Raw genomic sequence first — 16372 nt, forward strand, 5'->3', positions numbered from 1 at the left:
GACCTTGTTATCGAAATTTTAAAGATCTGCCGTGTGTTTGGATCACGATGGGCAGCTTGCAGTTTACGAATGTGTCTTGCTGTGTGTCAGAAATTACCCAGCTTTATTATTATTATTATTATTATTATTAGACACCTCCAGGGAGTCCAAAGACTCATCGAGGGAGAGTGTGGAAACAGCATCCAACGATTGAATCCCTTCCAACTACTAAGTGCACTCAAACTTACTTAACTGAGCCATAAGTAGCAGAGGCTCTACCAATCGACCAACCTTTGCCGGTATTATGCAAGCATTTTGCATCGAACGATAAATATAAGTGCTTTTTGAACCGACTTCTCAATTTGGAATTTTTAAAAGATTTAGCATTAATTATTGATATTCTACAGGAATGATCATATCTGTCAGAAGTTCTACAAAGTTGCAATATAAGTATTATAAGGACTAAGTTAGGCTTTTTTTTTTTTTTTTTTTTGCTTGACGATGAGAACCCTTTGTTAAAATTTCCATAGCTCACCACTGCCGAAGGCTATTACTAATTAAATAGCCCACAGTGAAGATACTTCTCTGAAGATATCTTAGTCCCTAACCCTAACACAATATTTTTAATGTCTGAAGTAGTGCGGGTTTCATGGTCGATTTTCTCGGGTACCGGTCGAAAAAAGGCTTAGTAAAAATTCCTCTAGTGGCGACTAGACTTGAACTGGATGCCTATCTTCGGGCGGTTTAGCGCTGAAGAGTAGATGCATCACTTCCGCTGAGTGGCTCTTAAAGAGAGATAATAATAATAACATTTGGTCACGTCGTATTGCTTACTTTAATAAAATTTAATTCCGGTTAAAAAAAAAACGCGACCTCTATACCGTAAGTTAAATGGAAAAAACAAATGATATGATAACAATAATCTTTAAGATATTGGTTATTGTCATGGGAGGGCGCTATAGGATGCTATGCACGTGTACGGCTTGACAAGGCGAAGTTTTACTTTTAGGAAAGGTTGAAACAGCTGTTTATTGATAGGGTTTTTTCCCCCCGTTATATAATAATAATAAAAATATTTAGATTGATAGGATGGAATCAGTCAAGGAGTTGCAGAACAGAATAAGAGAATTGGAAGAAGAGCTAAGAAATGAAAAACTGAAACATGAGGGTACAATTCGTCAAAGAATATTTGAAATGAGTTCCGAAGTTGTTGATTCAAACCCATATAGGTGATTTTTTATGCCGAATATTAGTATAGATACAGAGACGAGACTTTCTTTTGATATAAAGTAAAGCATTTCGTTTTTATTATACTCGTACATGTATATGTTGAAATTATTACTGTCACTATTATCATACTGTTGCATGTGGACTCTATAAACTTATCGCGTGAGGCCCATTTTAAAAGCATTAAGTATCAATATCTGTCATGTTTTGACCTGAAATCATTCACTGACAAAGCGCACACACAACTGACTCTGGCAGTCTATCCCTCTCATTCACCAAGCAAAAAACAACTTGCTAACCACACTCTTATCCAATTTCTATGGACGACTTTTAGTTTTCCTCATATTATTCACGTATTGAAATATTTACTCTACATCAATCCTATAACGCCCCCAAGAACTTATATGCCTCTGTCATATCCTCCCTTATCTGTTGATCAACCAGCCTCTGTAACCTACACCCAGGCGACCAGATATGTGTGCAGTAATCTAGTTGAGACCTTATAAAGAGGAATAATGACCTGCTTATTTCTGCATATTAGGGTATTCTTCAATAACTAGGCAATCCTATGAGCTGTTTTAGCCACTTTTGGAATATGCCCTCTGAACTTCAACTCCCTATCCACTAGCACCCCCAAATCTCTGTCATCAATTTTCTGGAATAGAGTGTCATCAGTATGGTACACTGGTAATCTTTTCACTCCACGATCCATAACTGTACACTTTGTAACATAAAAATTGACATCCATTCTTCTTTGCCCATAGTGCCAATCTATTTAAATTATCCTGTAAAATATCATCTTTATTGACTATTGTTCTATTTAATTTTGCATTATCTGCAAACAACTGCATATTCCCCTCAAACCATTTTCTATATCATTAATGAACAAATTAAATAGTAATGGCCAAAGGAGCCATGTGACATGCCACTAGTCACAGGCCTTTTACAGGACTCCTTATCGATTGAAGGGTGTTGGGGAAGGGACATAACCTAGATTCTGTGGGGATAAATAAGTGAACAGAAAGGCACCATAGACGAGTGGTGAAGATTATGTCAGGTCTATGTTATGCACTCTATGAGAATAAATTATAGGTCTGGGTATGTGCGATTTAAAAATTAGTTGATGAGCAACTGAAGATATAGCATAGAAGCCATATAATTTATTGATGGGGTTTTATAGTATTGTATAAGTGTGTAGTTAGTAAGTGTGTCAGAACTTGATTTTTTGCTTGGAAGGTAGTGAATCAGTTAACAGAGGTGGTTGTCTGTGTTTCTCAATAATGAGTTTAAGTAGAGGTACGATGTGTATTGTGTAAATAAGAGGTCTCCCACAGTAAGTTTTCTAACTCCATGAATCCATATGATAATAATTGGGATGGGCTCTTTAAATCACAGTACAAGAACTCAATGTTGTAGCTTCATTTTCATGAATTGTTTTCAGAAGGTGGTACAGCATCTCCATCATTTTTACCAATCATTGAGATCTATAAACTTGGAACAAGGAAACTGTGCTGTGTAGGAAGAAATATAATTAATGTAATATAAGTTTACAAAATTAAATTGGTAACATTTGCATAAAATTCTATGAAAAAAAAAAAATGACAGTGACTAAGATTCCTTAAACTATGTAACATCCTTAGGGATGGGAAAGTTACAACAATAGAAGGAAGGAAATCCAAGAACATGTTATGTTACGTATCAGAAAAATATACTTTTTTTCTTCAAGAAATATTTGTCAGATTTCACTTTTTTTTTTTTCTAATGTAATGTATTATTATTATTGGAGTCAGCAGACTTATGGTGGGAGGTCTAACTTAACTAGCAATGTGTGTATTGTATTGAACCCAAAATCATTTACACTCCCAGCATTCACAGTGCATTCCACTCACCCACTATTGTATGCATTGTTCTAAAATCAATTAATTCTAAAATGATGGTATCTCTGCTTTGAAGTAGTAAGGTTTCTTGCATGCATCAATGATTTTGTGCTACTGATAAGCTATCCCAATTGGACAAGTCAGAATTAGGTACTAGACACAGAGAAAGAGATTCTTGTCTTTCAAGTTGCAAGAATCAAATAAGAATATCTGAAAAATATTGCTTCAAATGGGAATTGACTGGAGAGAAAATAATGGATTATAATCAGGAAAGAATAAATGCTTATGATTCACATGTAAAGGGGAATAATTCCAAGTAACTCTAGCCTAACAAAGAAATTATTATTATTACGACACTTCCAAGGGGTCCAAAGATTCATCGAGGAAGGCACCTGCTCTACAAAGCTCCATCACCACCACTTAATCCACCAACTACAGCAAACTGCCACTGCCATTATCACCATCTACTCTCCACCACCACCAGTAATTTTTGTATGTAAATTGCCTGTGTTCTCCAAGCTTATTTGTCTGTATATAGGATGAAAAATCCAAATTCCAGGAGGGAAAAAACCTTGTTACTTCTGTATGAGATTGGCTAACATACCTTTAATTGAAAATACCCATATAAAGATTCTGCTCATGATGACAAGAATTGAACTTAGGCATTTTCCACTCAAAGGGAACAATATACATTGTTCTTTCAATTGCTGTATGAGAGCTGTAAAAATGTGGAGCGCTTCAGATTTTGCTTGTCATCCTTGTGCAGGGGCCATGCAATCTTCTCTATATCATTTCAATTTTAGTATATACTGCTGAAGCAAGTACACATTTGCAGAGGCATCCACCTGCAAACCACAGGGAACTACATTTTCTCACTAAGACGGCATGCACAAATACATCGCTCATTTAAAGATAATCCTCCACCTTTCAATGCTTCCAAGCATCGCTTAGAATTTACGCTTATAGAGAAAAGCGAAAGTATAGTTTCACTTCCTCTTTTTCCCAAAAGTACAATTAGTACTATTAAAACAGTTTAAAAATAGAGTAACAAACAAACAAAAAAAAGCTCAAAGTAACAGAAGATATTGATAATTATGTTGTATTTAGCTGTTTGTTTATGTTTAGGGGAAATGAAGATGAACACAAGTATATAATTTCTCACCAGGTATAATTCACTGTTTTTTTTCCAGTGGGGAGAAAAAAATAAATTGTTCCAGTTTTTAAATTTTCTGTAATTGTAAATGAATGTGTTGCTCAGAGACCAGACTTCTTACAAACTTTTAAATTATACTCCACTAATTTCCAGAAGTCAGAAAGAAATACAGAAATTCAGACATTCAAAATATGGTGCTGTGGTGGTGCGAAAAACTAGGGGCCATCCATGGAAACTGAGCAAGGGTGTTAGGTTTTTTGCTTGGAGAGTAGTGAATGAGTGTAATAGGTTGCCAGAGTCTCTTGTGGGTATGATGACTGTGAATGAGTTCAAAGCAAAGTATGATAGATACTCACAAATGTTGGATAGTTTTTGACGATGTTTAGGGACTCTCTCAATGAGTCTGAGGACTCTTTGGAGTTGCCTGTAATAATAATAAAAATAAGACTCAGTCAGAACATAAAACAAATGCACAAGCCAAACATGAATTAAACCATAGAGAAGATATAGCTGTAATTCTTAAATAGCAATTAAGATTTGTCCCCTTTAAATCCTGGGGACCAAATCTGAGAACAATAGTCCAAGTGTGGTCTGATCAGGGTCTTATACAATGGAATGATAACTGTTTTATCTCTGCAGGTCAGTCCTTCTCATTATTGCAGCAATCCTCTGTGTTACCTTCACCACCTTTGCAATATGTTCCCTAAATTTCAGGTTTCTATCAATCTCAGATCTCTTGTCTCCCCTACTTCCTCAAGTATAACTCCTCCCATAGAGTATGCAGTGTCCCATCGATGTTTCCCAAGCCTCAAGACCTTTAAACCGACATCCCCATTCATTTGCCCATCTATCTAACTTATTCAAATCCTCTTGCAGGGCTGCCGCATCTGCACTATTACTAATAATCCTTCCCAGCTTCCCATCATCTGCAAACAACTGAATATCCCTCTTGCAATCCACTGACAATGTCATTGATATAAAGGTTAAACAATACAGGTCCCAGTACTCAGCCCTGTGGGACCCCACTTGTAACCCTCTGCTTCCTTGAAATTGACCCACCATATACAACTCTCTGATACCTATCGGACAGCCAATCCTGAATCCAGTTGACCAATCTGATATACAGACCCATGTGCTGCAACTTAAATATCAGCTTATCACGTGGCACCCTGTCAAATGCCTTCGCTAAGTCTAAGAAAATGGCAGTATATGCCTTTCCCTCATCTAATGCTCTTGTAACTTTATCATAAAAGGCTAGCATATTGCTAAAACAAAAGCACCCCTTCACAAATCCATGTTGACTCTCACAGATAACATTACCTTCATCTGCCCAATGCTGTATAAGGTCCTTCACTACTTTCTCCAAGATCTTACTAACTACTGATGACACAGAAACTGGTCTATAATTAGACACTTCCAGTCTGCTACCACCCTTATGCAATGGCATTATCTTACCTTCCTTCCATTCCATGGGCACCTTTCCAGTAGCCAGACTTTCATTGAAAAGCCAGGTCAAAGGCACTGTCAGTTCCTCACATTCTCTCAAAACTCGTGGTGAAATACCATCCGGTCCCACAGCTTTACTGACATCCAGAGTACTCAGTATTTGAAATACACTCTCCTCCTGTACCTCAAACCTGCCCTATCCCTCTAGCATTAAAACTGACTCCTCCAGGATGAAATACTCCAGTAAAGTGTTCATTGAGCAATTCTACTATGTCCTCTGCATCAGTCACTATTCCCATTTTTATCCCACAATATCATTATTCCACAGTCGTTTCTCCTCCTACTGGCCACATATCTAAAAAGTTCCCTAGGATTTTCTTTGGATCTTAGGGCTAATCTCCTCTCATATTCCAGTTTCGTCTTCCTTACCATACTAGTCACTCTTCAGGCCTGTGTCTTATACTCTTCATGCATCTTCTCTTCACCTGTCTCCTTATATCTCTTCCACAGCCTCCTTTTCGCATGCAGTTCCTGTTTAATATTGTTTTTCATCCACTTTACTCCAAATTGTGTCCTCTTGTTCACTCGTGGTATACAACTTACCATTGCTGCTAACAAATATTCTTTCATAATTTTGCACGCACTAATGATATCCCAGCCTTCCAATTCCTCCCTCCATGAAACTTCCCCAAGTTGATGTCTAAGACTATTATAATCACCTGCCTTATAATTCCACATACGTTCTCTTCTCTTTGATACTCCTGCATGTCTATTCATTTTCCAAGTCAAAACCATATGGTCACTCTCTCCAACTGGTGAGAGAGATGTCATCTCAGTTATTATCAACTCTTCTGATGCTATAACCAAATCCCAAACTCTTAAACCTCTTGTTCCCTAAGACATTTGTCCCTCAAGAATTCTCGAAATTCCATTCCCTTATTGCTACATGCATCTTCCTCTCCCCAGTTGATACTACTGTAGTTAAAATCTCCCATAACAATCATTCTTCTTGCACTTGCCAAACTCAACTGTCTAAACATTTCCTGGTCCCCACCCTCTGTACTCCTGGGTATGTAGCAACACCCCAGTAAATATCCTGTCCTGTCCACCTCTACCTCACACCACATGCTTTCAAAATCATTAGTGTCACTGCCTTCCAAAGTCTCCACTCTTAGAGGACATAGGTCATCACTTATAAGCAGTACTCCATCATCATGCTTTCCCTTCCTATCCTGCTGAAAACTGCTGCCCAGTGATTTCTATTCCTGTTATTATATCCTCTTCTGTCAACCACGTCTCAGTGATCCCAATAATTTTTCTTCCCTACTATGTTTCCACATCTCTCTCTCACCATGATGGTAGAATGGTACTATCCTAAAGATAAAGCTGGAGAGAAAAACTGATGCCAAGAGGTTTTGGCTTTAGTCTTTTTCTCCAGTTCTTGTTTAGATGAACTAGGAAAATCTCCCACTACTTCATGAACTCTCTTCAGAATGCTTCCTTTCTTTCGTCTTTCATCAGAAGGACATCAGGAAATTACTCAGTAGCCTAGATACCAATAAGTTTCTTAGTCCAGATAGTATCCCTCCAGTTGTAAAAGATTTGGAGAATGTCATGTGGTTGCATTTGATATTTCCAAGTTATTTGATCATGTCTTGCATTAACAAAAAGGCTCCAATTCTTTTTGATTGGATTATCAGTTGCCTCTTTTGTTAAGACTTCCACAACCAAAGTCTTAAACACTTATCTCCTTGTCATTCTCAAGTGGGGATGAAAATAATCTAGTGAATTCCAATGCTATCAAAACACAATCCTGTCTCATTACCCTGAAGAGATTCTACTTCACTATTTTTTTTTTTTTCAAGTTTTGATTTTTGTAGATCAATTTCCTCTTCTTGAGCTGACATGTAGTTTATCCTGGCATAAACATATCACGTTCATAGCCTCCACAAACTTAGTATTTTTTTTTGTTCAAAAACACTATTTCTCTCCTTTTCAACTCCAAACATTTATAAATCTTGGGTTCAGCTGACCTTAGCATATAGTTCTCACATTTAGAATGGTGCACTGAAAACTTCCCTGAGTCCTTAATTAGGTCCAAGAAGAGAGCAACCTGTTTGATGAGTGACTTTTCTCTCTCAGAGACTTCTTCCAGTCACTTTCTTTTATACACTGTGTTTTTTCTTTGTTATTTTTCTTGTAGCTACTTTAATGGGCATTGTTCAAGTGAACTGGTCACTATCATTCTTCTGCTTTCTTCTAATCATATAAGAACATAAATGGCCTCTAATCAATATCCACACAGTTCGACTCAAAATTTATCAAACCAGTTTTCATCTTCTTTCTTCATCCCATCTTCATCTGTTCTTTGGAAGATCCTTCCCTGTGCTTTTTTTTTTTTTTTTTTTCAATGAATACAATCTCTAGCTTTTCAAGAAATTAATTGGTCACAACCACTTGGTCACATATGACACTGTTGTGTTATAGTTTTCATGGGCTTTTGTGTGTGGCAGATTAATATATATAAAAAAAATTTGAAATTGATAGATCAGTATGTGTTTGTGTGAGTATATATGTGATAATGTACACCACAATCCGATTAGATTCGATGCCATACGATAGTATTTTTTTTTTTTATCTGTGGTGTAAACAAGTTAAAAAAACTAAGTCAAATATATAGTTGATTCATTTGTATATCTCTTTAAAATAGTATAGTTTAAAATTTTGTTTACTTTTTTTTGCTACAAAATTTGGTAAACGTTATTCCTTTTGCCATTTTATTGCATGTTTAACTTAAAAAAAAAATATATATATATATAGCATTTTTTCAATCTGCTAATCTCTCTTTATCTCTCATAAAAGAGATAAATGTAGATCATAAATTGCTTTATAAAAATGTTCCATAAAAAATTAGCTTTTATGAAGGATTCTTGTCTTATTCCAGAGAACTCTATTCCTAGTGGAGATGGCATATTCAGCAAGTCCTCACTGTTTAGGGCTCATGTTACTTGATATAAGACTTATGTTCTTCATGATGAATAAAGGTAGATCTTTCAGATTCCCTAACATAAACCACAAGAACAAGGCATCTGGTAAATACCTGGAAAACTAACACAAGGAAGCTTGTCCTTAGAAGTGACAAAAGTGGAGATTTTTCTGACAAATAGAGGCCACAAAAATGTTCAGAAGTTTTAAAAATTTTTTCCAAAATACTTTGCAAGTCAGATATTCTTTGCACATAATGGAGAAGGATACAATTGATTTTGTCTCGAGAAAAGGAGGCAGAGATTGTATAACTTAAATGTTTTTTTGACCAAGACTTCACTAAAACCATTTGATAAATAAGTTGACTTAATATGTTGCATTTCTTTGTCGTCTCTGAAAAGCATGTGCACAATGTATTAAGGTCTTGATGATCCCGGTTTTTTTTTTAATAGGATGATGGTGTGATTCTGCATGGATATAGCAGCCTGTATGAGTCTTCTTCTGAAATACTGAAAAGCTGCCATCTGGTTGACGAAGAATTAGTAGATCCAAAAAGGCTATTTGATTGTCTTCTTTTTTGCTAAGGTGAACTGCATCATTTTGGATAGAAATTGCTGTAAATAAGAAAAAGAGTTATTCCATATTACAGAAACCTTATTGACATATCTATACCAGTAGGTCTTGATGAAATATTGTTGAGGAGACGACTTTTAAAATGTTCAATTAAAAAAATTGGCAATAGTTGGGGATATAGAGCTTCCAAAACTGCCCCCTCAATCTATTGGTAACCTTTCTTTTGAAAGATGAAATATCCAGAGTGTATAACAAAGTCAAAATGGTTTGCAATATCAGATGGAATTTTTTGCTGAAGTATTTGATAGTATCTGATAAAAGAATGTTAGTAAACAAAGATGATATGCAAACTGCTCATAACATCAAAAGGACCCAGATGAAGATAACATATCTTGTTTTTAAAGTCCAAAGTGTGTTTTTAATATAAGCTGAAGTTCATGCAGAAGTAGTTAATAAAATGAACAAATATTTTGATAACTTATGCAGGACATCCAATACAATCAACAACTGGCATTAACAGAACACCAAGTTTATGAATTTTAGGCAAGCCATATGTAATCTTGGAGGATGCATGGAAGGTCTTAAGTTTTTTCATCCCAACCAGAAACATTGTCAATGAAAATATTAAGCCTATTGATCTGGCTGCCAGAAGGATCAGAAATGAGAAGCCTATAATTAGAATAGTCTCGAAGTAGTGAAATCTTTCTACAATATTCTCTTTTACCTTGAACAGCATCGATGGACAAGCTTCTACCTCTTGGTTTTCCAGGTGTATACCGGATTCCAGATTCTTTATGGATAATCTAGAAGATCTGCTTTTATTCATCATAAAGAACATAAACCATAAAAAAATTACCATGAGCCTGAAGTCAGGACTTGCTGAACACGTTGTCTCCACAAAGCTTAGGATTCTCTGCAATAAGTTGAGAATTCTTCATAAAAGCTGATAAAAGATATTCCTTATGGAACATCTTTATAAAGAAAACTTTGTTCTATTGCCCAAACTTAAAATAGACCCAACGGTCTCTACATTTATCTCCTTTATGGGAAATAGTACTCTTTCAATCTACTAATCTTTCCTTACTCTTAATTATATGTATTTACAGTTTTATAAATTAAGAAAATGTTGACTATTTTTGTTACCTTACTTGACCTTAGCGGTACTTTTAAGAATATTTTGTTATAGTTTAATTGTTGTTCCATTTATGTATTCAAGATAACTGTGAAACATAGATGAAAATTTTACACATAAATATCAAGATTTTTCATGAGTTTTCCATCTTATTATTATTATTATTTGATAGTCTTTATATTTGGGAGCTTGGTTAAAATATATTATTTTAATATTGGTTTGCATTGAAACAATTTTTAGTACTTAAATTGTCATATGATATAAAGTTGCTATTCGATCGTTTCAACTGAGATGAAAACAGACCTACTAATTTGCTTTTACATTAGTCAATATTTATGACATTTGACTCCTTTAATGTTAGAAAGAAGAAATTATCTAAATTTAAAGATGAAATTATTCATCAAAAATAATTTACTTTTATTGTATTTTGTAGCCGTCTTATGGCTTTGAAAAGAATGGGAATTGTTGAAAACTATGAAGTAAGTTATGTTAACAGATATTGTATTTTAAAGTTGAAAATAATTTTTAAGTTATGTTAGGAGTTTCCAAACTGCAGATTGAATCTAATATTCAAACTCGATTGCTTTTTTTTCTTTTTTTTTGTGTGTGTGGCGCAGGGGGCGGGAGTTGATGCAGGAATGATTATAGTTATGCATAACTGCATTTTCTGTATACATGTTTCAAGTAAAAATTTAAGAAAATAAAGATTCAGCACATAGTAGGCATACTTTTGCATTTTTTTTATTACAATTAATTTTAAAATTATTGGTAGTTTCTGAACTGGAATTCAGCCTACAAGTCATAATTACACTGGTGTTCTTAGGACAAACACTATTTCTGAAGATTACAACTGCAAATTCAGATGAATAAGATTGTGGCAATTTGTATAACTGATGATTTTGAGTAAAAAGCAGGTACACATTAAAATTTTTGAATTGAGTGCAAAGGGATCACATTGTAGCACTCAACACATAAAACATAGCATAAAAAGCAAAATGCTGCACTAAGTGAATATGTTTTTTAAGGAAGCTCTTTTCATGAAGGAATAAAATTGCAAACTTGGATGTCTTGTAATGTCTCAAAGGGAAGAATTATTGGAAAGCTTGAAGAAGCTGCAGCATTACTGATATTGCCAGAGAGAGTTTAGAATCTCACATAGCATTATATCCAGTCTCTGGGCAGCATTTCAAACCAATGGAATATGTTCTAGACATTTTTCTAAAGGTCGTCCTTGTTCCACCACAGAGCATGAAGACAGATTTTTTGGTTATCACAGCAAAATATAATTGCCACTCCACGGCAGGTCAGCTTGCAAGTCAGCTCCATTGAATCACAGATACATGGATATCTCGGGTTACTGAAGGGCTCTTGATGCGCAATATATAGCTTCTCAGAGTCAACTCATTCCCACTTCCAGTGGTATAGCGTGTTTCCACAAATGGCTCTGGTGAACCCATGAGCATTGCTGCCCTAGTTCGAGGAAATGCCAACTAGACTGTGGGTGCTAGATGTCTTCTTTCCTCAGCCAATGAAATACCGCCACCTTGCTTATTAGAAACCTGAAGTGGCTTCAGCCGTGTTTCGTTGTTAGAGCAAGGGCTCCGGTTTCTCACACCACATCGTAATGAGCATTACAGATACTTCTGGAGACCAAGGATATTAATTGAGTCGAGTGGCCTCCCCCCCCCCAGATCTCAAACTCCATAGAGATCTGGGGGGAGTGCAGGTCACTTGATTCAATTAATATCCTTGGTCTCCAGAGCCCTTGCTCTAACAACTAAACATGGCTGTAGCCACTTCAGGTATTTGGGATGCAGTATGGAGACATAATGCTTGAAATTCTCTTCCAGAAAACAAACAAGGCCTTATCCATGCTCTGAAGAGAGTGGGCCAGTTTCTCTTAAGAACTCCTGAATCACTTGGTGCTAAGCATGGTACAACATTGTGAGAGCTGCATCACAGTTTGGGGTGGACATATTCCATTCTGAAATATATCTGCATAGTTTTCTATAAGCATTGTACATTAATTCCTTAACTATGTCCTTAGGTAACTTTTTATAATTTGTAACTTTTGCAAAAACATATTGCAATTTAATTTGTACAAATTTATAACACATTTTTTGGGTAATATAATTTATTAGTATACTGACATTAAATTTATGTCCACATTTGGCTATCTAGGTGAAATTGTAGTTCATCCTTAGCTTTTGGAAACCAGTGTGATATACTGGTGACCTGTGAGAATTAGGACATTTAATATTCAGTATTTGTCAAAGGTTTGGAGATTCGTCGTGGTTATCAAAATAGCTTCCACCTTGTATTAGCTAAAAATAATCATGTCAGAAATTTGCTTCAAATATGCATTTCTGAAAATTCTTCAGTGAAGTAAAATTCCATCAACCATAATTTGGAATATATCCCAGTTTAACAAAATGAGTGGATTTTTGTGGATTCTTGTAGAATCAGATTCAAGATTCCTTGCTTGTGTGGCTTGTCTTACTACAATCAATCTGAGCAGAAGGTAGGTTCCTTATGAAACATTCATATAAAGAAAACTGTAAGACTTTTTTTTTTTTTTTTTTTTTTTTTTTTTTTTTTTTTTACACTCCAAATTTGAATAGATGTGATGGCTTTTGGTTATCCCTTCTATTGAAATATTGTATCAGTTCTTTATTAATTCCTAATTTTTTTCTTATTATATGATTAATTAGGAATTTTAGTGACTGGTTCTTTTACACTGTGATGGTATTTTTTAAAATGCTTCTGTTATTTGCATGATGCTTTCTATATTAGGGTGAAAATTATACAACATTAAAATAGTTTTCATGTAAGGTTTTTAAAATTCTTTACAATTATCTTAGGTAAGCTTTTGCTATGTCTCCTCTAAACTCCAGCTTTTTATCCAACACTCAAAAATCCCAAAGTGCCTCCACTTCCTGAAGCAAAATTCCAGGAGGTGGAGGCATTGAGGCTTGACACTTTAGCAAACATAAATAAACAAAAGTTAGAACACAAAGTATCTTCACGACTAGGCTACTTTTATATAGAGACTGTTGACTTGAAATTGCTTCAGTATCACATAAGGCACAGTACCTCTCCCCTTTTGGGAGAGGTACTGTGGATAGGATATTACACTCCTCCCCAGACCTAAATGTCACCACCACATCCTTGACCATCTTAATCCATTTTTGTGCACTCGCACATCTACCCCTGAAACCATCATCTACGCTTTTCATGCAGTGTCCCTCCATCCACCCCAACCTCCCTTATTTACCTGTCACTGTGTTCCTTCTCTTTTATTCTCTTCACTTGTGCCACTTACCTCTGCATTCACAAATTTGCATATCTTACTCTCCTGCTCTTCCACAACACCTCTGGTTTCCTCAGGTCTTGCATTCATTTCAGTTGTTTTCTCTTGAAGCAACAGTTTCTTCAACTGAATCACTGTTCCATTCAAATGTAGCCCATCTCTTTTATACAGCTGTATCCACCCCCTCATCATTATCAACACATTATTATTATTACGGGTATCTCCACGAAGTCAGTAGACTCATTGTGGGAGACCCAAACTATCAAAACAATATCTATCATATCTCTTCTTGAATTCATTTACAGATGAAGAACTTGCAACTGAGTCAGGCAATGCATTCCACTCGTTCACCCCCCTCCAGGCAAAAAACCGCATTCCTCAAACCCTTGTTAACCACACTTTTCCTTAATTTCCAGGGATGACCTCTTGTTCTTCCATCACTATCACACAGATGAAACATTTCCCTGCATCCATCTTATAAAAAAACCTTTTAGTAATTTAAGTGTTTCTATCATATGCCCTCTTCTCTGCCTATCGACCAACTTCTGCAATCCACAATCTATCAATGTGGGGAGCATTTTTTACATCACTCACCAACTTAGTCACTCTCCTCTGAACCCTCTCCACAACTTCCTCATCTTGAAGGAATCCAGGTGACCAGACCTGAGCACAGTAATCCAAATGTGGAAGTATCAAGGGGAATAATAACCTCTTTATCTCTGGATGTTAGTGTGTTCCTCAATAACCAAGTAATCATATGTGCAATCTTCGACACCTTAGCAATGTGTCCCCTGAACTTCATCTCCCTATCCACCAACACCCCCTAAATCCCTAGCCTCATCAATCTCTTGGAGTACTGTTCCCTCAGTGTAGTACACTGCTAGTAATCTTTTAATCCCAAAATGCATAACGTTACACTTTTCCATATTGAACTGACATCCATTACCTTTTGCCCATTTTGCCAGCTTATTTAAATCATCCTGCAAACTCTCAACATCAGCTTGATTTTTTATTGTGCTACCCAACTTTGCATCATCAGCAAGTAACTGAATATCTCCTTTTCAGCCATTTCCTATATCATTTATGTACAAATTAAACAACAGTGGTCCAAGCACAGAGCCCTGAGGCACACCACTGGTCACCTGCCTCATCCTAGCCTCTGCTCCTCCATACACCACCTTCTGGTATCTCTCCCTGAGCCATTCTGCTATCCATATCACCAGTTTAGTATCCATCCTGGTCTGCTCCAATTGCGCAACAGTATTCCATGTGGCATCCTGTCAAAAGCCTTAGCAAAATCCAGAAGTACCATTGCTTAGCCATTTCCTTTGTCCAGCTCAGATGTCATTCTATTTGCAGGTACAGAGATATCCTCACTTGGGTGATAGACTTTTGAAAAGTGATCACTCAGTAACTCTACTATTCCATCTGAATTTGTCATCTCAATACAGTTTCAGCAGCAATTTACCAAAAAAAAAAAAAAACATTGGAAAACAGTAATTTTAAGACTATCCTTTCTTTCATGGTTACTTGGTGATCAGAATTCGTCATAAAAATTATGGAAACAACTACCATGTTAGAGGAAAACTTCAGTTTAATATAAACCAAAATAAAAACTCAGACTTGAAAAATAAATCGGTTTGGAATTTTTGGCATGGAAGCCAATAATAAATATTATTTTGGTTTTTATTAAACTGAAGTTTTACTCTAACACGGTAGTTGTTTCCATAATTTTTATGATGAATTTTAAGACTATCTTTAGCCTAATTAAGTTGCCAAATTTAAACCCTTCCTGTGAGAATGCGACTTCTTTGGTCATTTACAATTTTGAATTGTGTCCACAACTACTTGATTGTTGATGCCTTATGTATGGTGACAACAGTGGCAGCCTGTACATAAGCACTGCGACACTACAGCACCCCCAAGGAAAAAATGAAAAAATTAAATTTTGTTTGTGTTTATAAATAATAACAATGCTTACAACATTATATAAATGCAATATAACATGTTAAAGGTTACACCTTATATTTCGACAGTCATTGAATAGTTAATAATTGGAATTGTTCTATTAACGCTTTAGATTACGAAACAAATACGCTGCGATCTAACGCCGATATTCGTTTGCACTTGTCATTGCACGTTATGTCATTCCCACACTGCTCAAATGGCAGAGTATCTTTAGTATGCTTACGCACATTATTTCTGTGAGATATATGAAACATTTATTATTGGTGCATGTGCGTGGTGAACTATTTTTTGTAAATCTTATTTTATTTTGTTAAAATAACATATAATTATTTATTTATTATAGATACAAGGCTGAATTATGATGAGTGTCACTGTTGAACATATGAAAAGAATTATATTTTTTCAATTATCGTTACACGAAACAAATGCACTGCAATCTAATGCCGATATTCATTTGGGCTTGTCATTACTATTGATACGAAACTTCTATTATTGGTGTTTGTTCGTGGTGAGGATGAAATATTTCTAATAAAGGCAATTTTTATTATGTAAATTTATTTATTAATAAATTCGTTACTGATTAGGGAAAAAAAATTTTTTTTTTTTATTATTATTTTTTTTATATGCAGCACCCCCACTTAAAATTTTCGAATTTGCAGAATATATAAATAATATTCTAATATTATGTTGTCTGCACGGATAGTCTATTTGCTGTGTGCTTT

General features: G+C 35.5%; 1 protein-coding gene and 1 pseudogene across 1 annotated transcript in view; one reads left to right on the forward strand and one right to left on the reverse strand.

Moving 5' to 3' along the window:
• The first annotated feature begins 977 nt into the window (after nt 1–977).
• Nucleotides 978–16372, forward strand: part of Uba5 (Ubiquitin-like activating enzyme 5) — a 135068-nt gene continuing 119673 nt past the window's right edge. Inside the window, exons 1-2 of the mRNA XM_090408563.1 lie at nt 978–1208; nt 10806–10851. Of these exons, the coding sequence (XP_090264689.1) occupies nt 1069–1208; nt 10806–10851 (186 nt within the window). The 5' untranslated portion in view covers nt 978–1068. The remainder of the gene's footprint in view (nt 1209–10805; nt 10852–16372) is intronic.
• On the reverse strand, nt 3806–3906 carry LOC150109486 (U6 spliceosomal RNA; annotated as a pseudogene).

The sequence above is a fragment of the Typopeltis vanoorti genome, chromosome 2 (assembly GCF_054136105.1).
Source record: "Typopeltis vanoorti isolate ZY-2024b chromosome 2, IOZ_Tvanoo_1.0, whole genome shotgun sequence".
Classification (NCBI taxonomy): domain Eukaryota; kingdom Metazoa; phylum Arthropoda; class Arachnida; order Uropygi; family Thelyphonidae; genus Typopeltis; species Typopeltis vanoorti.